General features: G+C 35.6%; 1 protein-coding gene across 1 annotated transcript; it reads right to left on the bottom strand.

The window, feature by feature from the left end:
* Positions 1-3,462: 3,462 nt before the first annotated feature.
* LOC128550677 (uncharacterized) lies at positions 3,463-18,074 on the bottom strand. The gene is made up of 3 exons (XM_053530185.1): positions 17,946-18,074; positions 10,412-11,437; positions 3,463-6,806 (listed from the first exon to the last, which is right to left on the bottom strand). The coding sequence occupies exons 2-3, from the start codon at positions 10,925-10,927 to the stop codon at positions 3,999-4,001; spliced, it is 3,324 nt and encodes a 1,107-aa protein (XP_053386160.1). The 5' UTR covers positions 10,928-11,437; positions 17,946-18,074; the 3' UTR covers positions 3,463-3,998.
* Between the last annotated feature and the right edge of the window lie 5,452 nt (positions 18,075-23,526).

Below are 23,526 nucleotides of genomic sequence, written 5' to 3'. Positions count from 1 at the left end.
AGGTCATAAATGCATACTTATTATTACTAGCACAATAGAAGTGCTCTACTTGTTTTAAGTTCATCAACATTTTAGTTTGTTTATATTTACTTAAACTATATATATACCAAAAACTGAAGGCCTTGCCAAAGTGAACATATTGTTTAACTGGAAGAAGCAAAATGCAGTAAGTTACACTATTAGTTAACTATTGTACTTGCGTAGCTTGCCTTATGGCAAATAAGCCAAATATAACAAAAGTGTGCTGAATGAGGCAAAGTGATGTAGCTGAAAAAATTTCGTCAACATATGGGCAAGTGATATTTTTTTAAATTTCATATTTGAGTACAGGTGTCATTTAGGTGTCTTTATTTTTGAAAAGTTATGTTATCAAAATAATTTCAATTTTGTTTTCATTTTATGAAAAGCGCGTCCCTAGCGGACAAAACCAAACACTGCTCACAGGAAATGCTTTGTTTGCAGTGAATACAGAACTTCATTTGATTGCTGAATATTATCCATCACTCAAAAATAGTGGAAAAAAGATTTCCTGTTGGTAGAAAAAAATATTTTCTTTTAAAAGATCAAGCATTGGCCAGAAAACGGGATAAAATGTCATTATTAAGCATAAAGTCACAAGAATGCGGCAAACAGCTTATGATGTCACCGTGACACAGGCTTTCCCATTCTATACATAGAGCTTGATGTCGCACATTCCGTCAGTGGGACAGTAAGCGCTACCGTAGTGTAGGTTACATTCTACCAATTCAATTCCTAATTTATTTCATATTAATAACAAAACATTCAGACCTCATTTTCAGCACTTTAGAGCATTTCAATGATATGAAAACCATATATGGTCATTTGGTATAACATGTCTTCTAATCAAAAATAGAAAAATATTGACATGTTATGTTGAATATAAGAAAAACAAGTGAATGAAGTATTGCCATGCAATACAAAGTCCCCTACTGGAAGGCACTTAATTTTCTCTACTGCAGTATAACATGAACTGATATCTGTCAATGATGTATAAACAATATTGTACTATTATATACAATATGTTATAACAACACACTTGGATTAAAATGTGCATATATAAAAACCCACAGTTGTTTTCATATTGAAATGTTTTTGCCGATTATAAAAAAGTTATCATATAAGTTATTTATAGTACCAACAAAGGGAAATTAATCTTAAAAAAAATCTATATAATATAAGTCCACAAGAAACTCTTTACCAGGTCGAGATAGGTCAAAATACACCTAAAGAATGGATGTAACATGCATGTTGTAACACAGAAAAGTGGTCTCGATTTTTCTCTACGGCCAATAATAAAAAAGTTACAATAAAATCTATTTATAGTAATAACAAAGGGACGTAATTCTAAAAACAAGGGTGCCTCATGGTGGTGAACATTTGGTCCAAGTTACATCAAAATCCCTCAATGCATGAAGAAGAAATGCTCCGGACAAAGTCATACTTGAATTTGACCTCTAAATATGACCTTGACCTTAGACCTAGGGACCTGGTTTTTGCGCACGACAATCCGTCTTATGTTGGTAAACATTTGTGCCAAGTTACATCAAAATCCCTCCATGCATGAAGAAGAAATGCTCCAGACAAAGTCATTCTTGTGTCTGACCTTTGGTCTCTAAGTGTGACCTTGACATTAGACCCTGGGCTTGGGTTCTGCGCATAACATGTTGTCTCATCCAGGGGAATATTTGTGCCAACTGATATCTAAATCCTGTTTTGCATGACTAAGTTTTAGACTGGACAGGAAAAAAATCCTACTGACCTTTGATCTCAAAGTGTGACCTTGACCTTTAAGCTAGGGTACTGGGTGTTGCGCACGACATGTCATCTCATCATGGGGAACAATTATGCCAAGTGATATTGTAATCCTTTGATGGATGACAGAGTTCTGGATCGGACAGGAAAAAAAAATATTGACCTTTGACCTCCAATTGTGACCTTGACCTTTGAGCTAAGGGTCCGGAATTTGCGCAAGATACGTCGTCTCATCATGGGGAACATTTGTGCCAAGTAATATTAAAATCCCTTGATGAATGTCAGAGTTATGGACCGGGCACGAAACAGACCCTGTTCATGCTATGTTAACATTTGACTGCTAAGTGTGACCTTGACCTTTGAGCTAGGGGTCTGGAAGTTGTGTATGACACATCGTCTTATTATGAGGTACATTTGTGCCAAGTAATATTAAAATCCCTTCATGGACGGCAGAGTTATGGACCGGAGAGGAAAAAAACCCTGTTGACCTTTGACCTCAAATTGTGACCTTGACCTTTAAGCTAGGTGTCTAGGTTTTGCGCAAGACAAGTTGTCTCATCATGGAGAACATTTGTGCCAAGTAATATTAAAATCCCTTCATGGATGGGAGAGTTTTGGACCGGACAGGAAAAAAGCCCTGTTGACCTTTGACCTCCAACTGTGACCTTGACCTTTGAGCCAGGGGTCTGGCTTTTGCGCATGACACATCGTCTCATCATGGGGAATATTTGTGCCAAGTAATATTAAAATCCCTTCATGGATGGGAGAGTTATGGACCGAACAGGAAAAAAGCCCTGTTGACCTTTTACCTCCAATTGTGACCTTGACCTTTGAGCTAGGGGTCCTGGTTTTGTGCATGACACGTCGTCTCATCATGGGGAACATTTGTGCCAAGTAATATCAAAATCCCTTTATGGATGACAGAGTTATGGACCGGACACGAAATTGCGGACGGACAGACGGACGGAATGACGGAAAAGCGCATTTTCAACCAGTAGGGGACTAATAATCTGTTCTGAGAAACATCACCCTCTAAAATGCCCCCATGAAAACAGCCGTTTAGCAGTTACGCGTAGGTAGACATTTTTTGCAAAGAATAAAACTTATTCCAAGAAATTTACAATGAAAATGGTCTAGATCTATTCTCAATACTATAAGCAATAAACATAAGCCAAAAATTTAACTGTCACCTCCTCATGTCACTCGTACCAGATTTCATCCATAGCATGGAACTACATTTTGGACTACTTCACATGTAACACTGAGAAGTCACTTTCGGTTTGGTGTAATCCGTCCTGTACACAATGCCGGCTTTCCATAAATATTGCAACGTATGATATAGCTGTTACAGGTATAATGACACTGAATTTTTGTTTCTTTTCAAGTGAATAGGTTCTCGAAAATTATTTTAAGCAGTGAATGTTTGTCGTTTTAGCTACGCTCGCTCAGAGACTTTGCCTTTTTCATATTAAGATCAGGGCCAGCCAAATGTTATTGAGACTCAACACAAGTAACAGCAGACTTGAATTGAAGCAACTTGTTTTATCCTGAAGTGCAACATATACTAAATGGTTGACATCAAATACATACATGTACCCTATATACAAGAATTTTGTAAAGTCATTAATATTTGTTCAGACTTAATTTCATGATATGTTATCTTAATCTTAAAAAACTGTAAGTTACACAGATTATTTATTTATTCATTTGGGGTTTACGTCGCACCAACACAGTATAGGTTAAATGGCGCCAAACATGAGTACAAATTTTAGTTTCACTGTAATCACATCTCATTTACATCAAAACAAAAACATGAGGGTATGGAATCAAAATTTGCATACCTGATGGAATCACAGAGTTACAGCAAAATCAAGTGTTAAGGCCCTATTAGTCACCTTTTACGATCATGCAACAGTAAGGCAGTGGTTCCAATTCTTTTCATACACAGATCGTCTCAGAACCACAATCATGGGATGTTATCCATATAAGGCTATGTTTACTTTAGTTAAGTGCAATATGCAACATTGTATAGAATTTCAGAGGGCCACAATTCCTTAACTGAGAATGATACATTAGCGTTACGTCCTGATAAAATGCAGAAGTTCCTATAATATAAAGATACTTTTCTGTTAAGTTCTAGCAAAATGCCTTTACATCCACTGCAGTAGTTATCTGAACAACTATTTCGGAACAGTTAAGGTAATAACAATTTGCCTTCCTTTTTTCTAAGAATCGGGACATTCTTTCTTGGAATCCAAATTGTGTTGCGATTTTAAATGTTCAAAAATGTCTGATTTCTTTTTACTACCATAATTACACATATATGATATTGGACAGTAATAGCCATATAAGTTTCCTTTAACACTTTCATCAACTGCATTCGTTACAGCTTCACTGATATTTTTTAGTTCATCAAGTCCACTGGAAAGTATGAAAGCAGTTGTGTTTTCTAAAAACACCATCTCTAGTCCCGAGCACATCTTTCCTGATGCTGAAATACTATTATCAGATGATATAATCCTTGATTTTATACTCAGCACATTTGTACAGTTCCGACTGTGTTCAAGTAAGTCATTTCTCCTGTAAAATCCTTTGAAACACCCAGGAGTTGTGCACTTAAATTTAATTAGTGATGTATCAAAAGCCATATGATTTTCTTCAACATGCTTTCTTCGCTCTTCACTGGTCAGAAACATAAGTTTACAACCTTTACTTTTGCATGGAAACATGCCACACTGATTTTCTTCATTTTTGGTAATTACGACTTTGTCAACATGTTGTTCATTTATATGTTTTACTCTTTCTTCATTTGTACAGAACTGCAAATGACAACCTACTAATATACATGGGTACTTGGAATTTTTAGCATACAAAGACTCAATTGCTTTGACATTTTCAGAACTATCAAAAGCCATATGATTTTCTTCAACATGCTTTCTTCGCTCTTCACTGGTCAGAAACGTATGTTTACAACCTTTACTTTTGCATGGGAACATGCTACATTGATTTTCTTCATTTTTGGTAATTACGACTTTGTCAACATGCTGTTCATTTATATGTTTTACTCTTTCTTCATTTGTACAGAACTGCAAATGGCAACCTACTAATATGCATGGGTACTTGTAATTTTTAGCATACAAAGACTCAGTTTCTTTGACATTTTCAGAACTATAATCCCCTTTCAAACGATCATGCTGCTTATCATTTTTGTTATTTACATTCATGTCTCCAAACACCCCTGTTACTCCAATGTTTTCTATTTCCCTTTTATTTCTAACTTCCAACTTTGAATTATTCTTTCGCTGATCCCAAACACCCTTTCCATTGTCTGCACTTTCCACTTGACTGGTGTCTGTATCCATAATATCACTCATGTACTTAGCAGCATCTGGAATGTCGTTGATCTCTATGGTAATGTCATCATTTTTTTCAAGAACTTCTTTACATGACTTATTCATCCCAGCTGAAATTTCTATTTGATTATCTTTAGGTTTTTGAGAAACTGCTAAGTATTTATTTCGTACGCTGAATTTTCTTGCAACTTTGTTTTGTACCGCAAAGCTCTCTGAGGCTGTGGGTAAGTAATCAGGTTCATTCAGTTTTTTTCTTTTGTTTTCAGGTTTTCCAAGACTATTACCGATATCTGCCGAAAAGTCACCTGATTCGGTACCATTTTTTGCACACATTTCCATGGTATTGGACTGTCGTGTCATTTTATATGTCTTTCTAATCTTACCAGCAGATGCAGCTTGCTCAAATGTCTTGTAGCGTACAGAAGAGTGTCTTTTTGTACCCTTCGTTTCTACATTATTTCTAAGTGAGCAGTCAGTTCTGTCTTTAATGTTGTCTTTGAAACTGACATTATCAAAATCTTCACCAGCATTTTTAAAACTGACACACATTTCCCCCAAAGTGTGTTCCATTTTTACAGCTTTGTTTTTATTTCTTAGACAAACATTCTGTACATTCTTGTTTCCTTTCTGTTTAAATTGATCAATCATTGTTCCTGAAATGCTGGCGGCTTTTCTAGTTGTTGCAGCTTTTTCCATTAACTCTTTCTTATTTTTAAGAGAATTTCCTGAAACTGGTGAAAACATTCTATTACAAGTTTGTAATCCACTAGCATGTGTCTCACTATATTCCATATTTGCATGAATCACTTTAAAAGAATTGTCTTTATCACACCCGCTAGTTTTATCTGCTTGTCCATCTCTGCTCTGCTCATAGTCATTCTTTATACAGTCTTCTTTTACTCCTTTTGCAACACTGACAGCACCATTACCATCCAAATTATCACACTGCTTTGACATAACTGAATGATTACATATCATATGCGATTTTAGCGCTACAGAAGTTGGAAATTTTTTTCCACACATTCCACATGCATTTTCAACATTCTTTTTGGACTTGAGTGACTTTGCTTTTGCAAAACTCACGATGACAATAGAAGCAGGCTTTGGATTGTTTCCACTTGCCTTATTCAAAGCGTCACGTTGAAAAACTTGAACTACCTTTGTATGATCAACAATTTCATGAGACCGTAATGAACCCTTGTCAGGGAACACTTTATGACAATCAACCTTGTTACAAACAAACTGGTAACCCTGATGTACCATAAGGTAATGTTTTTCAGAAGCTGACTTATCAACAAATATAAAATTACAAGGTCCATTCCTACAAACTGTAGCAAATATTTCCACGGTATTGGTAAACACATTCCTAAAATAATCGTTAAGAATCTTGATTTCATTTTCCACATCTGTTTTAGCAACCTTATTCACCTTGTTCAGATGTTTCTGTACGTGCTGCATATATGGTACTCTGTCATTCTGTAAAAATGGCTCATTGCAATAAAAACATGTAATGAGAATTTCCTGAGCTTGTGTTTCTGAACGAAGCATATCTGTTTTCGAAGCCCTGTTCTGTATAAGTAACTGAGGCACGGCTTGTGTTGGTATGTTGTGCTTGCTAATAGTGTCATGTTGCTCTGTAGCCAAACTGCATTTGCTGTCTTTGTAATTTGTTTCGTAAACCTGCAAAAGCAATAAACAAACTCGTAACGTACTAATCCCCAACGATAACAAGGTTCCTGCCGAAACGCGAGGACGATTCTATTTCATGATAACCGATGAAATACCAACCCATAATGCTTACACATTACCTTCTAAGTAAATATTAGTATTTCTTTCATCTTAAATATACTATGATTACATGGAAACATAGCTCAGTCGGGTAAAACGCAGATAACAATTGAACATAAGCAAATCATTTTGTGGGTTCGAATCTTCGTGAGTTTTTTTTTTTCAATTTTTGTCTTTTTTGTGTTTTTTTTTTCTTTTCGTTTTCATTTTTACTTCCGTATTTTTGTTTCTTTCTTTGATGGTTTGTATTAATAAACTTTGATAATGTGACAAATGACCTCAATACAATCGACACTGTTAATTTTCCAAAACAAGTAACTAATAATTGCTTTGCAATATAGCTCCAAGATAATTTCATGATGGTTTATCTTTGAACACCTCTGGACTTATTGGACTCAACTGCCACATTATCAAAGTTTATTAGTATCTGTATGTATGCCTTTATATAACACAACAGTATGTTTATTATTTGCATGGCTTAAATGCATGCATTTAGTCAACATCATCTTTAATATAATGCAAAACTTTTCTGATCTGCCATATCGGCTTAAGATACTTCTCTGTTGTGTTGACACATAGTTTATGAAGCAATCTACATGTTTATAGAAATAAAAATTTAATGTCGATGCTGAGTTTCGAACCCACACGGCAAAAGATCTGTTTAACATGGACTGTATGCTTTACCACTGAGCTAATTTCCAATTGGTACAAAATCTAGAAATATTTAGATTGTAACATGTTAGAACAAGAGCTGTCTCCATAGGATGACACATGCCCCCGATGGCACTTTGAATGAATAGCTATGGCCGATGTTAGAGTTTAGGACCTTTGACCTACGGAGCTGGGTCTTGCGCGCGACACGTCGTCTTACTGTGTCACACATTCATGCGTAGTTATTTTAAAATCCATGCATGAATGACAATGATATGGACCGGACACGCCCATCAATGCACTATCATGAAAAATGACCTTTAATGTCTAAGTGTGACCTTGACCTTTGAGCTACGGACCTGGGTCTTGCGTGCGACACGTCATCTTACTGTGGTACACATTCATGCCAAGTTATTTGAAAATCCATCCATCGATGACAAAGATATGGACCGGACACGCCCATCAATGCACTATCCTTTAACGTCTAAGTGTGACCTTGACCTTTGAGCTACAGACCTGGGTCTTGCACGTGACACGTCGTCTTACTGTGGTACACATTCATGCCAAGTTATTTGAAAATCCATCCATCGATGACAAAGATATGGACCGGACACGCCCATCAATGCACTATCCTTTAAGTCTAAGTGTGACCTTGACCTTGGAGCTACGGACCTGGGTCTTGCGCGCGACACGTCGTCTTACTGTGGTACACATTCATGCCAAGTTATTTGAAAATCCATCCATCGATGACAAAGATATGGACCGGACACGAAAATTGCGGACAGACTGACAGACCGACAGACAGACTGACAGACCGACAGACTGACAGACCGACAGACGGTTCAAAAACTATATGCCTCCCTTCGGGGGCATAAAAATGTTGAATTCCCTATGTTCCATTTTAATCTATTTATAGTCATGTTTGTAAATATCAAGTTATCGTTGGGGCATATTATAAGTAAAAAAGTTTTATACACCTATAACAAAATATTACCATATGACGACTATCTATCACCAATGTCCATTTGTTAATACATTTTGTATTTCTTTTGTTGGGGTAACGCCACATCAACATAATGATATGTCGTATGTTGATTTTCCAGCTTTTGAAGTAGATCCTAGGTGCCCATCCAGGTTTTTTTATACGATAAACCCGCAACCAAGAATCGTTTGGAGTAATCTCCTTTGCTTTGTTTACGATTTCAGAGGGGGAATTTCAGACGTAGGGGAATTTCGGACTGCGGTAGGGGAAATCCTTGGCTGTGGGGGAAACCGTCGGATGGGGGTCAAGGCCGATATTCGGCTTCTGCTATAGAATAAAAAAAACCTGCCAGATCTGGGTATTATGTCATTTTGAATGGGCATCTGGCCAGAACGACCGACCTTCTGTAAGGAAGCTGGATGGATATCATCTTCAGATAGAAGAGGATCAGCCATGTTCAACTTATCAAATAACATAAAGCTACACCATTTCTAGTCCAGCTTGTGATGTCAATATCACTTTCATTTCATTTCAGTCTGATATTACGTCAACTCAGGCTTGTTTATAAACAGACGCAATCATCAGTGATTAAAATATGAACGTATATTATACGTTTCACAGTATGAAAAATGAAAAAAAAAAATGCTGTTGGTAATACATTTATCTCGAGAATAGAAACATTATTTGACATGTTCTACATAAACAAGAGCTGTCCATAAGATAGCCAAGCTCGACTATTCGAAATATTGTCCCAGAAGCATAATTTGACCAAAATGAAGGTCAGAGTTATGGGACTTCCTGCTATCAATTAGTTTTATAACCCCGTAGACACATGTGAAGTTTCAAATCAATATCTGCATTAGTTTTGGAGATAGTAACTTGCATGTAAAACTTTAACCAACATTTTTCTAAATCTAAAAGGGGGCATAATTTGCTCAAACTTCAGGTCAGAGTTATGGGTCTTGACCCAGTGAGGTTGGTAACTGATCTAGAAAAAGAAAAAATAAGTTTCAAATCTACATGTCTTTTAGGAATAGCCTTATGTACTTGCACGCAAAACTTTAACCAGAATTTTCTAAGTCCAAAAGGGGGCATAATTTGGCCAAAAATGAAAGTCAGAGTTATGGGACTTGCTGCCATCAACTAGTTTTATAACCCCGAAGATACATATGAATTTTCAAATCAATATCTGCATTAGTTTTGGAGATAGTAAATTGCATGTAAAACTTTAACCAAAATTACATGCAAGTTACTAAGTCCAAAAGGGGGCATAATTTGGCCAAAATGAAAGTCAGAGTTATGGGACTCAAATCAATATCTGCATTAGTTTTGGAGATAGTAACTTGCATGTAAAACTTTAACCGAAAGTCCAAAAGGGGGCATAATTTGCTCAAAATACATGTCAGAATTATGGGACTTGACCCAGAGAGGTTTGTAATTTACCTAGAAAAGATAAAATAAGTTTCAAAGCTATATGCCTTTAATTGATGGCTGTAGGTAGTTGCATGCAAAAACTTAACTTCCGGTAAGGTGTGACGCCGACGCCGACACCGACGCCAGGGTGAGTAGAATAGCTCAAAATGGCAACAAATATATGCATAAACGTACATAATTTAGCAGTGTGAAGTCGTACTTTCATTGCTTAAAACGGAATGGTAACTTGTCAGTCACACTTGGTAGCCTAATTGTTTTTCATATTGACGGACCATGATACAAAACAAAAGGACAGGGGCCACTCGAATTATGAGGTTATTTCTCAAAGGCTATGCTAATTGATGTAACTATTCTCCATTACTTAACCCCTACTTTCTATTTTACTTAAAACCTCTAAAGACAGAAGTAAATTAAATACTCTAGTACAAACCGCTTTTTCAATCCCTGGCAAAGTTTCAGTTTCTTCTACATTTTCCCCACTTTGGAGAGTGTTATTAGAATATAATTCAGCTATTTCATTTGCCTCTGTCTTCACTTCAAGTCTATTGTCTGGGATTTTTCCTGCTACACATAAAAGTTTGTGATCCAAGTACTGCAAATAATCTGTGAAACAATGTTCACAATTTGTGCACTTTGTAGAAAATTCTGAGTCAGAATCTGTAATCCCAGGACAATCATGAACTATACTTTCAGTTTTAATCGGTAGTTTTAACGAAAACTCATCCTGATTAACGAGCACTGGATCAGTCACTTGGTTAGTTTCACTTTCAGTTTTAATTCTTATGTTTTGCACAGAATCATTATCTTCTCCAGTTAATGCACCTGTCATCTTATATGATTCATTACCACTTTTATCAACAGTTACTGTAGTTTGTGCGAAATCTTCTTCCATTTTGACACGATATTTCATTCCTAATTCCTTTGCATTATCTGTTCTTAGAAACATGACTTGCCTTAGGTCTCCTTGATATTTGCATTTCCACTTCTTTCATTAGTTATATCACTTTCCAACACAATTGTCGATTTTTTTAAAGATATTCATATTCCTGTCATCGTACAACCAATATGTCAGGCTCTATTTTCTTCATTAATTTCTAGGCACTATACATTACATTTGTATCCATTTTTAACTTTGACTTTGTTTTTGGGGTGTTGTTTGGCGCAAAAGTCATTTTGATTTCCTTCAACCATGTCAACTGTTTCTACTATTTCTTAATCTATACATTGGATCTGAACTCTAAGCGATGTTCTTAACTCCGTACAATCTGTAGACCACAGGCTGAGTTTTGACTGTTATATCTAGCACAGATTCAGAACATTGCATCCATTCTAAATAGAGATTCACCAATCAGTGGCATTGTCTACAGTACAACATTTGATAGTAATGCATATTTCTATCTTTCATCCAAGGTTCACAAACTGATCGTTTAGTGAATATGGGGAAGTCTTTGAACATCTGCAAATAAATTAAGCGAAGGAATGGATCAAAGAAACACAAAGAGTGAAACATATTCAATATAAACGTAATAAACAAAACTTACAAAATAACAGAACTCAATTTGATATTTCATAAATTAATATGATAAACAAGAGCTGTCTCCATAGGATGACACATGCCCCCGATGGCACTTTGAATGAATATATAGTTATGGCCGATGTTAGAGTTTAGGACCTTTGACCTACGGAACTGGGTCTTGCACGCGACACGTCGTCTTACTGTGTCACACATTCATGCGTAGATATTTTAAAATCCATGCATGAATGACAAAGATATGGACCGGACACGCCTATCAATGCACTATCATGAAAAATGACCTTTAACGTCTAAGTGTGACCTTGACCTTTGAGCTACGGACCTGGGTCTTGCGCACGACATGTCGTCTTACTGTGGTACACATTCATGCCAAGTTATTTGAAAATCCATCCATCGATGACAAAGATATAGACCGGACACGCCCATCAATGCACTATCCTTTAATGTCTAAGTGTGACCTTTGAGCTACGGACCTGGGTTTTGGGTGCGACACATCGTCTTACTGTGGTACACATTCATGCCAAGTTATTTGAAAATCCATCCATCGATGACAAAGATATGGACCGGACACGCCCATCAATGCACTATCCTTTAATGTCTAAGTGTGACCTTGACCTTTAAGCTACGGACCTGGGTCTTGCGCGCGACACGTCGTCTTACTGTGGTACACATTCATGCCAAGTTATTTGAAAATCCATCCATCGATGACAAAGATATGGACCGGACACGAAAATTGCGGACAGACAGACTGACAGACCGACAGACGGTTCAAAAACTATATGCCTCCCTTCGGGGGCATAAAAAGTAAAGTTATGTTCTTCCAATCATTTCACAGCTGATTTCTTTAGCCCGACTAATACCTAACAGAGCTAGGTATTTTACTGACAACAAAAACTGCATAATTGGGAATCACTGAATCATTATAATCTTACTTCTTATTCAAAATTATTTAAATGCAAAACATACAAGCACTCTATCTAAATTTTGGAACAAGAGGGACATGAGTCTGTAAGTTATTCAATTAACCTATAACTTCTGACATTGCTTTGGGTCATAAAAATTGCTAATAAGGTTTATCACTTATCAATTTTGCAATCATAGTTTTCCCAGGATTAAAGAGTTATAAGTAATTCTAGCCATCAAAGGATTATAACTGGCCCGTAACTACTCAGTGGCATTAAAAACTAAAACAGGGAGGTTTAAAAAGACTTTAACAGGCTGGTAACAAATTTGCACAATCGGGCTTTCAACAGAAAAACTAGTCTTTCTTGAAAAATAACGAAGATATTTTTTTCAAACTAGGTCCATTTATTAAGCATTACATATGATACAAATTAAAATAAGAATAACTTGGTTGCCTTCAGTTTTGGTAGAATTATTTCCCCTTTTCAGGTTTTTATGACGCATAATTTTTGAAGTCCAAAAAAATATGTTCTAATCATGCTAATGCTAAGTTTAAAACAAAAAAGGGTTCAATGGCTTTCTAATGCTCTAAATCATTGCTCTAGTACATGAATGTATACATTCTACTGTGCTTTCACTTACAACATTACAAAAAAAAATGTTGGTTGTAAAAAAATTGTTCATACATCTGCAATAGAAACAAAGTATTAGCCCTAAATATATAGAATAAAGGTACTGGTGCACAAGTTTGGAGCAACAGAAAGCCATTGAACCCTTTACTGTTTTAAACATTGCATTAAAACATAATTTTTTGGACTTCAAAAATGATGTATCATAAAAATCTGAAAAGGGAAGTAATTCTTACAAAACTGAAGGCAACAAAGTTATTTCTATCCTAATTCTAATATGCATCATAATTATGTTATGCTTAATAAATGGACCAGGTTTGACAGAAATATCTTCATTATTTTTCAAGAAATATTAGTTTTTATGTCGAAAAAAACCTGATCAGGCAATGTTACCAGCCTGTTTAAGGTCAGTTTTATTTAAAGTCGGCAAGAAAGCAACATTATAACATAAGCTCTGAAGAGCTTTTGAACCGACTATTACAACATGATGGAAACAGTAATAACATATTAAATAAAAGTTGTAAAAAGAGAGACATAATAAAAACCTTAATATGAATATTTGTAGAATTGCTTCACTCTGACCCACAGGCACTTGGGGGTCAGCGCCCCTCCCCCTCCCAGGCCACCCCTGACAACCCTCAGTCAATATATTTTCGTTTTTTTAAACAAACTGAGCACATGTCTCGATCATCCAACAACTTCTGTTACCATACCAACATGTTTAAAAAAAATCCCATATTCTATCAATGCTCAAAAAAGCACAAGATAACTTACTTCGCAATGTAAACACGATTTTCTTGTCCAAGGAATAGAATAGATCCCAGCTTGATGTTGCGCAGTCAAATTTATTACACAGAGCTGGGACACAGACACAGACACAGATATCGTTAGTGGTTATAATAAAAATACTCGCTCACATTGTCAACTGCCGTGACGGCCCAGAGAGTACAAACGCTGGTCTGTGAGCCTATTTTTGGGCAGGGCCGCGGGTTCGCTCCGCGCTATGGGTGATCTTTTTTTACTTTTTCTTTTTTTAAATGCTTTTTTTTTGTCTTGAGAATATATTATCTAAAAGAAAATGAAAATTTTATATTAAAAAAAGAAAGAAAACAAAAGAATGGCCAAAGCGCGGAGTGAACCCGCGGCCCTGTCCAAAAAAAACTCACATAACCAGAGTCTGTACTCTCTCGGCCATTACGGCAGTTGGCATCATGTACAAGTATTTTATTATAACCACTAAGGATATCGTCTGTGTGCCGGCTCTGTGTAGTAAATTTGACTGCGCAACATCAAGCTGGGCTATATTCTCCTATTCCTTGGACAAGCTATTTTGTGTTGAAAACACTCAAAGTAAGTTGTCTTTAGTTTTTCTGAGCATTGATAGTATATGGGAGATTTTTTTAAACATAGTGAAATGGTAACAGAAGTTGTTGTATGATCGAGACAACTGTGCTCAGTTTGATTTGAAAGGCGAAAATATATTGGCTGAAGGTTGGCAGGGGCGGACTGGGAGGGGGGACAGGTTCTGACCCTCAAGTGACTGTGGTAACAGCAAATTGTCAGATTGCACAGCAGGGTTGGTCAAAAAGGTATCAAGTCAACTCGTCCTCTAGTCAACTCGTCCCCCAGTCAACTGGTCCCCGATTTGGTCATTTCGTCCCCCAAAATTGGTCATTTCGTCCCTCTCGTGATAAAATTTGGTCAACTCGTCCCCATTTTGGTCAACTCGTCCCCCTTTTGGTCAATTCGTCCCCCTTTTGGTAATTTTGTCCCCCTTAATACTTTAGGCATTTTTGCTTTTTTATGATATTTTTTACTTTGAAAACTTGTATTTAAAATCATCGTGTGTTTTGAAGGAGTTATATTGGAAATAGTTAACTTTAAATAATTAGGTTTGATAAAATAATAAAAGAATATACTGAAAATATAAGATAATTAACTGAAATAAAATTAAAAAAATAAATACAATGCCCTTAGTATTAAAATATAATATAATAGAAAATCTAATTAACTTTTAAAAATCATAGTAAGAAAAGAGAGAGCAAAAAATCCTTACCCCTGGTCATAATAAAACAAAGTTTTAATTAGAAATACAATAAAGAATAAATAAACAACTAATATCTGTTACATATATTTTACTAAAAATAACCAACCATGCTTTATATTCATTTTTGTCATTAAAATAAAAAAAAATACTTCAAAAGTAGGGAGACAGTGGTTTCTAAAAAAGTAGAATGAGCATATCCCTCATGATACGAAAGGTGTTAAAGGTTATTAATCACATTAAAAGTCGTTGATTGGGCTGATTGGGAGGTGTTAATGGTATTTAATTGCATGAGAAGTTGTTGATTGACCGATTGAAATGTGTCAAAACTTTCCCCTAGTAGAATTAAATGTGTTAATAGTTGATTGGGGTGTGGAAATTATTTGTTATAAAAAAAGTTTAATCTTATTCAAATGTTTGAAAATAAGCAGCATTAAATACGGACATTTAAACAACACTCATCCAGTAGACTTACTAAAACAAAGAGAAAAATAAAACAGAAAAAAAAAACAAATAGAAAATCCTCCTTTTTAAACCGATCAATTTTAAAGCAAAAAGTTCTTAAAACAAATGAACACTTATGTATATTTTTAGCACAAAATATACTTATTTGAAAGAAAACAAGAGCTGTCGGAGGACAGCAACGCTCGACTATTTAACAGCCTTGTCGCTTGAATGAATAAGAAAGTCGAAAAAGGGGCATAATTTAGTAAAAAAGTAAAATAGGGTTATGGAACCTGCATAGTGCTTATCAGCTCATGACAGTGGACAAGTGTATGAAGTTTCAATCCATTCCCATTAGTGGGTACTGAGATACCAGCTTACATATAAAAATTTAACCCAAAAACTCCTAAGTTCAAAAAGGGGCATAATTTTGTAAAATGCAAAGTTGAGTTATTGACCCTTTGCACTGCATGTCATATCATGACAGTGAACTAGTGTGTGAAGTTTCAATCCTTTCCCATTAGTGGATACTGAGATACCAGCTTACATACAAAAACTTAACCAAAAATTTCTATGCTGAAAAAGGGGCATAATTTTGTAAAAAAGCAAAATAAAGTTATGGGACCTGCTTTGTGCATGTCAGATCATGACAGTGAACAAGTGTGTGAAGTTTCAATCCATTCCCATTAGTGAGTACTGAGATACCAGCTTACATACAAAACCTTAACCAAAAAATTCTAAGTCGAAAAAGGGGCATAATTTTGTAAAAAAAGCAAAATAGAGTTATGGAACCTGTGCAATGTATGTCAGTTTATCACAGTAAATAAGTGTGTGAAGTTTCAATCCATTCCCACAAGTGGTTACTGAGATACCAGCTTACATACAAAACCTTAACCAAAAATTTTTAAGTCAAAAAAGGGGCATAATTTTGTAAAAAAGCAAAACAGAGTTATGGAACCTGTGCAATGTAAGTCAGTTTATCACAGTGAATAAGTGTGTGAAGTTTCAATCCATTCCCACAAGTGGTTGCTGAGATACCAGCTTACATACAAAAACTTAACAAAATCGGGACGCGGACGCCGACGCGGACGCCGACGCATGGGCGAGTCCAATAGCTCTACTATTCTATGAATAGTCGAGCTAAAAAACGAATTAGCCTGTTATGCTGTAGTTTCGATCCCCTTAACACTTCCTTCTGCGTATGCGCATTAACAAAGACATGTGCGAGGGTCAAAATTAGGTCAAAGTATATTTTGGGCATTCCTCCAAATATATAAATAGCTTAAAACACAAAGAAATTTAAATATATAAATTATGCATACATAAAACCAACCATGTCATCGGTCTGAATCACTAAAAAGCTTTCTTGTTAATTCGCACCCTCTGAATGCGTATGTGTAGAAAGTCTTGTTTAATGTGAAAAAATAGTATTTACCGCACAGTTCACTTTGTCCATTCCACCCTGAAGCCACTTGTATGTAGAATTGTAAAATAACGATGTACAAACTGGAAAGTATAACTTTTTAAAAACACATGTCAACTGGATGATTAGTTTCTGGACGAAAAAAAAAAAATTTTAGGCACTGCAGCCTTATTTCGTTTGACCCTCTATAAGACACCAATTAGTTGGTTGAAAAATCAAAAATACTGGCATTATGCAACAATATGTATTATTAAATAAGATTCAAAGCAAAATCAAGAAATTTAGAGTCAAAAGAGCAGGTGCGCGGACAATTGCATGACCCAACAACCCGCGAAATCGTCAGCCACTTGCCTCATTTTGCATTAAAATTGGCGGACCAGTAAGTATGAATTTAACGGTAAAATACGGGGTTTTTGAAAGGGAAGCAACTACCGGCTGAAAAATCAATACACACCTGCAAGAGTCCGGTTGCGTGGAAGAAAGTTTAGCGAAAATTAAATGGAAACTACAATGATTTAATGGCAAATATGTGGGAATTTAGATGAAATTAAGGTCGGATATACATGTATACTGTGGCAACCATTTGTTTGATGATTTATCTGCTTTTGCGCATGTTGAGTGATAAATTCGCATTTTACGCTGAGGTAAATCTTCGACGTATCGAACATAACCGGTACTTGACTGATGTCAGATGCGTCTCGTGCGTTATTTCGGAAAATGCTAAGGGATCGAAACCACGGGAAGGGTCGAATTGACAAGGCATAATTTATCATACTTTGATTTTTTTCTTTCAAAAATACGTGTTAAAAAGGGGGCCGAAAAAGGGGGAACGAAATGACTAATTTGAAATCGCCGAGGGGGACGAAAATACCAAATCGGGGACGAGTTGACTGGGGGACGAGTTGACTAGGGGACGAGTTGACTGTAAATCGTCAAAAGACTCATGTTTGTCCATTGCTTCACAAAGCGGCGGTAAATAAAATTTACCTTTATCTGATTTACCACTAAGAGTGCATCTTGTTTTGTCACATATCTCTTAATGTAGATCTAAATATATAAAGCTATAATTCTTCGGAAACGATTGGGAATTTTAGTAACAACATCAGCAGTACAAATGGTGATAACATATCTAAGGGAGTTAATTAATGCAAACACTTTCGAAAGGGAGCAAAGTAAAAATCGGAATGGGCAAAATAAATCGGAAAGAGCGGAAGGAGTTCTAATAAATGGTAGTATTTGTACATTGGAATAATGCATTCGTCCATGCAGATATTATCATATCACTGGATCGTGACAGGTAAAAAAAAATTCATACAAAAACTGACAAAATTGCATAATGTCAAATTTAAAATATATGAAATAGGGGTAACACGCTTGTTATTTAAATAGCTGGGGAAAAAAGACGGAGGCAATAAACACCAACGCCTCAGTATCAATAATATCGTATACATTGTTTGTATATTAAGTTTATTTACTGTCGCCATCGGTAACACATACGGGCGACTCCTCCACAAGACTGAAAGTAATATTAGTGCTAGTAGTATAGAAACTCCACAGATAGTTCAACACGGCAAAAACGAAAATGTTGCAGGCTCGGTTTGATTGAGCCTGTTCATGGACGGTAGTGGAAATGCATGCTACCGTCCACGCCCTCTAGCCACGGGTTGAGCAGAAGATGCTCCAGAATTAAGCTTCTCTGGTTCTTTAGCATGCCTGGTGTAAAGACAGTAAAAAACTAAATGCAGTCTACTTGTACTTGCGAGAAATCTTGAAATATCTATTTTCTGATATCCAAAAACAAACATTTATGCTAAAGCCCTTTTTACGATGCTAGTGGGTGTTCCTGCTGTTTTTTAGGATGTTTTGATTGTAATGAGCATGCGCTCTTTACATGTCCACGGCAAAAGAACGCTCAACAATAAGTAAACCTACATATTATCATCATTACATTACGAATTGTTTTGTCACAATATAGATGATTTTAATCAAACAATTTACTCTAAGGAATGCTTTGATTAATCATATCATACCTAAGAAACCGCTTTATTCTTATTTTCGTCAGAAAAGAACAAACCTATTTCCACACACAATACAAATATAAAACTTGTTCATTACAATTAAAAATGTCGTATTTTCTTTCATTTTATCATTAAAAGGAGTTGTTTTTTCCAAACTTCTGTCATATTACAGGATATCTAAAAATTTAAAAACTATAAGAATATATATACTTTGGAACTTTGATTGACACTTCCTTTTAAAACGATGTTCATTTAGATATAAAATCTAATTCGTAATCAAGGACTTAAATTACAACTGAAATTTAATTAATGAAGGAAAATACTTAAATACATGTATCTCATGTCTATCTCAAATGTTTATATGCAGGATCATTTTCATATTCTCAAGGATAACATGGTGTAATAGCCATATTTCATATCTTGTAACTGGATGGTAATATTTAAATGAAATTTGGTCACTTTAAAGACATTCAAAATTAAAAAATTTTCACCGAGAGATTCTTCAAATTTTATCATTTTTTGGGGGGAAATAATCGGTATTGAAGTTAACATTGATGTCTATGGGAACTATATAATTTCTTTGATTATGAGAATCTAAACTTGAGTTTTGAGTAAATTTTGCGGTAGAAAGCTGCATTATATGTTTCTGATACAAATATAAAAAATAAATCTAAAATTACCAGTAGGGAAAAGGAGAAAATCATTTTTTTTTCTAGTTTTCAGGGGAGATAACTCATGAAAACCAAAATTATCAGGGGAGGTAATCTAAAGGAATTTTTGAGAACTTCTGTCACTATATAACTTGTCAATATGCACCTTATTTCTATCGTTTGACATTTTAAAGCTTAAATTATCAAGTTGTATGTACGCTTTTGGTGAAATTGAGTCCTATTACACCATGTTATATCCTTAATTAATCGAAAATGCATCACGCGACCTTCAATTAAAAGAATAATTATATTACTTGATATAAAAAAAACTTGGCTTAAATTCCGCAAATTAAAAGAAAAGATCGTCGTCTTGGAACAGATAAAGAATATAAGTGTAGAACACCCCTCACTGCTAACCGCCTCCTCTCTGTTACATTTGACCGCTGCGGCCACCATCCCCACTACTTTGATATTGTTAAGCTAAAACTTAAAAATTTTAAGAATCAATAGAAATAAAAAATAACAATTTTAAGATATAATTATCTTTTTGAATACGGAATGAATTGATCAACATTTGGGATACAAATTAAATCTAAGGCGGGACTTTGTCCGTGTTTGTTAAATTTAGCATAGGGGACTGTGGAGGGACTTTATTGATGTTCGTGTGGGGTGGAGATACATCAATACATCAGTTGGAATAAATCTGTGATCCAGGGGAAAATCCTCCGTTTTTAAATCCATGCTTCAAATTCTCTTAATTAAACTTCTAATTTTGACTTTTAATGATATATTTGTATTACTAGTACCATGTAAGTGACAGGATGTAAGTTCTGTCAGATCATGTTAAGAAATCAAACATTATGTAGACTGTTGCAGTCTGCACATCAACTCATCACTATCTACCTACATTCAAAGAGCTATAAAAAACAACAATTTTATACTTCTTTGCTATATTCCAAGTTTCAAGTAATACCCTAAATATTAAAGTTCTGGACACGAAATGACTTTTGACCAACAACCCTGATTCAAGCATTCTGAATATCTCATCACCACATTCCTACATCCAAAGTTTGAAGTCAGTACCTTGAATGGTTAATATGATGGAGAGATTTGACTTACGAGCTCATATTGTGACCTTGACCTTAAACCTAGAGACCAGGTTCATCTTCTCTGCACATCGTCTCATCACTACCTACCCACATGACACGTTTGACGTATGAGGTCAAACTGTGACATTGACCTTAAACCTACAGACCAGGTTCATCTTCTCTGCACATCGTCTCATCGCTACCTACCCACATGACACGTTTGACGTATGAGCTCAAACTGTGACATTGACCTTAAACCTACAGACCAGGTTCATATTCTCTGCACATCGTCTTATCAACACCTACCTAAATGCCAGATTTAAAGTCAATACCTTGAATAGTTAATAAGGCATGCTCCGAGCACGAAGTATGACAGATAGATTTGAACTTTGAGCTCAATTGGAGACATTGACATTTGACAGCGCTTTGCACATTTTCTCATCCCCATCAACCTACTGTGAAATCATTTAATTTCGTCGGCACGAAATTTCGTGGTTTTGGCCAAAACGGCTGTTTCGTGGGGACGTAAATTCGTGGATTTTCAATTTTTGAAAAAAAAAAAACAAAAACAAATCATAATTTCCACAAGAATAGATCTACTAGTACTTCTGTCCTTACATATGAAACCTACCCGTGTCAAACAGCGCTACCATGGTTACCGAATTTACAATCTACGCCGCGGGAGATTAGCGAGTGATCATGTGCCAATTAACGACCGCGTTATCTATAATTATACGACCCCTAATTTGCAAAACTTTTTAAAACTGTGAAATATTCAATAAGAAAAGTCGGCGCCAATTAAAAAGTGTCAAAACCGTAGCACCTTGCACAACTAGCATTCATAATTGAAACAAATATAAAATTGATCATTGATCATTTGATCGTGTTTTAAACAAAAATTTGTTATTGTACTGCAAATTAAAACAAACTATTATAGCTTTAAATAATGTTGTTTTTATTCCGTAGTACTAGTGTAACTATAGTTTTAGTAATCCTTACACAATCTATTATAAACTGGTCCGATGTTTTAATTATTTTTTTTGAAAAATGAATGCGCGTCTGCATCTAAAATTACAAGCTGTTGAACTTGTGCAGGTGTTATTTCCTGCCGAAAAACGTGTAATAGGTATTAATGCATCGGACGTAAATCTAGAAATTAATTTATAATATTTAATAGTTCCAAAGTCGTAGTATTTTACATGTCAGTAAAAATAAAGGCTAGTGTATAAAAATTGCATAGCGGAACCGATAAAATCAAAGAACAGTCGTATTATAGTGCGGTTGGCACGTGACGCTACGTCTAAGTTCTATATTTAGTATCTACTTTCACTTTGACAAGCATGTCATAAACAAACCACGGGTACATTTCTAAATGAAATAGTCGGTTTTGTTTTCACGCATACCTATGTTTATCGTTGATGGAGCCTCCATAAACTACACGAAAGCTGCAGGTTAGTACTACCACATGCATACAACTACGGATCAGATCGAACGGCTATGGTGACTATTTTGACGACTTTGCGTACAATTAAAAATTATTGTGGGCACAATTTGTTCGTTGGGACTTAAATTCGTGGTTGAGCTCAACCACGAAATCCACGAAAATTAATCCCCCACGAGTAATAATGATTTCACAGTATATACCAAGTATAAAGTAAATTATTTAAATACTTACAAAGTTATGCTCCGGACACAAATTATGATGGACAATCGGACAGACAGATGACACACCATCACACAATACGTCCGCTTTTTCAAAACGGACTTACTAAAATATGCCATGGTATCTTTGAGGACATTTTCTGTTTCGTTCCCTTATATATTAGTTATTCCACACCAAAAAGTATGCAGGGAGGGTAATCTGGTGTCTTCCTCCCAAGATTAAAACTATATGACCTGTTTTTGATGGAATGCGTTCAATCACATTTTTTTTCAAAAATTAAAATGACCTGCCTATCGTGAAATATAGCTGTATTATACCAGTTTTATCAGAATGATTTTCACGAAGGTCATATTGGTGGAATAAATAAGTCACTAGGACGTGGTGGGTCTTTTTTGTTTGTTATTGGGCTTAACGCCATTTTTCAACAGCAATTCAAGCAGTTAATCTAACCAGTGTTCCTGAATTTTGTACCAATACAAACCTGTTCTTCGCAAGTATCTGCCAAGTTCCCAACATGCATCAGATGTGGAGGACGAATAGTTTAAGACAAAATGTCTCTATATCATGGAGAGTATACGCCTCGCCCGGGCATCGGCACTCTCCCTATTGTGGCGGGTGTTTAAGAACTTAACAGATTCAGCGATTCTTATTTTGAACATATTATATATATTCTGTGACAGAACATTCCCTTTAGCTTTGATAGATTTCTGTTCAATTTTTCTTTTCAAAGAAGTACAAAGTTGTTGGAACTGTATTGTTTATTTCTAATCAGAACTAGAGCTGCTTTTGAGAAAAGCGCATGTCTCCCACTACTGCTTATCATTTAAATAGTAAGTCAGTTTTTATATACTGTTAAATTGAACTACAAATATACCTTTGAAAAGTAAAAAAAGCTTATTTTGGGCTATTCAAGGGTCATAATTCTAAAATGCCTTGGTCGATTTGGCTAGTTATCGAACTTGGCTAGGCCGGGCTTATGGTCAAACACATTTTGTTCAAATGTGGTGAAGACCGGATGAGAAATGTTCAACTTAACGGACGGACAAGGGTAAAAAAGCCGATTTTCGGTAATTCAAGTGCCATAATTCTGAAGTACCTGCCAGTGGGCCGATTTGTGGGTCAAACACATTTTGTTCAAGTTTGTTGAAG

The sequence above is a fragment of the Mercenaria mercenaria genome, chromosome 18 (assembly GCF_021730395.1).
Source record: "Mercenaria mercenaria strain notata chromosome 18, MADL_Memer_1, whole genome shotgun sequence".
Lineage (NCBI taxonomy): Eukaryota > Metazoa > Mollusca > Bivalvia > Venerida > Veneridae > Mercenaria > Mercenaria mercenaria.
Note: the sequence above shows the minus strand (reverse complement) of the source record. Positions and strands in the feature narration are given on the sequence as shown.

Excerpts from the sequence above, each read along its gene's own strand:
- LOC128550677 (XM_053530185.1), bottom strand. The coding sequence starts at position 10,927 with ATGTTTCTAAGAACAGATAATGCAAAGGAATTAGGAATGAAATATCGT. Across the intron at positions 6,807-10,411 it reads TGCCAGGGATTGAAAAAGCG|GTTTACGAAACAAATTACAA; the intron begins GTTTGTACTAGA and ends TTGCTTTTGCAG.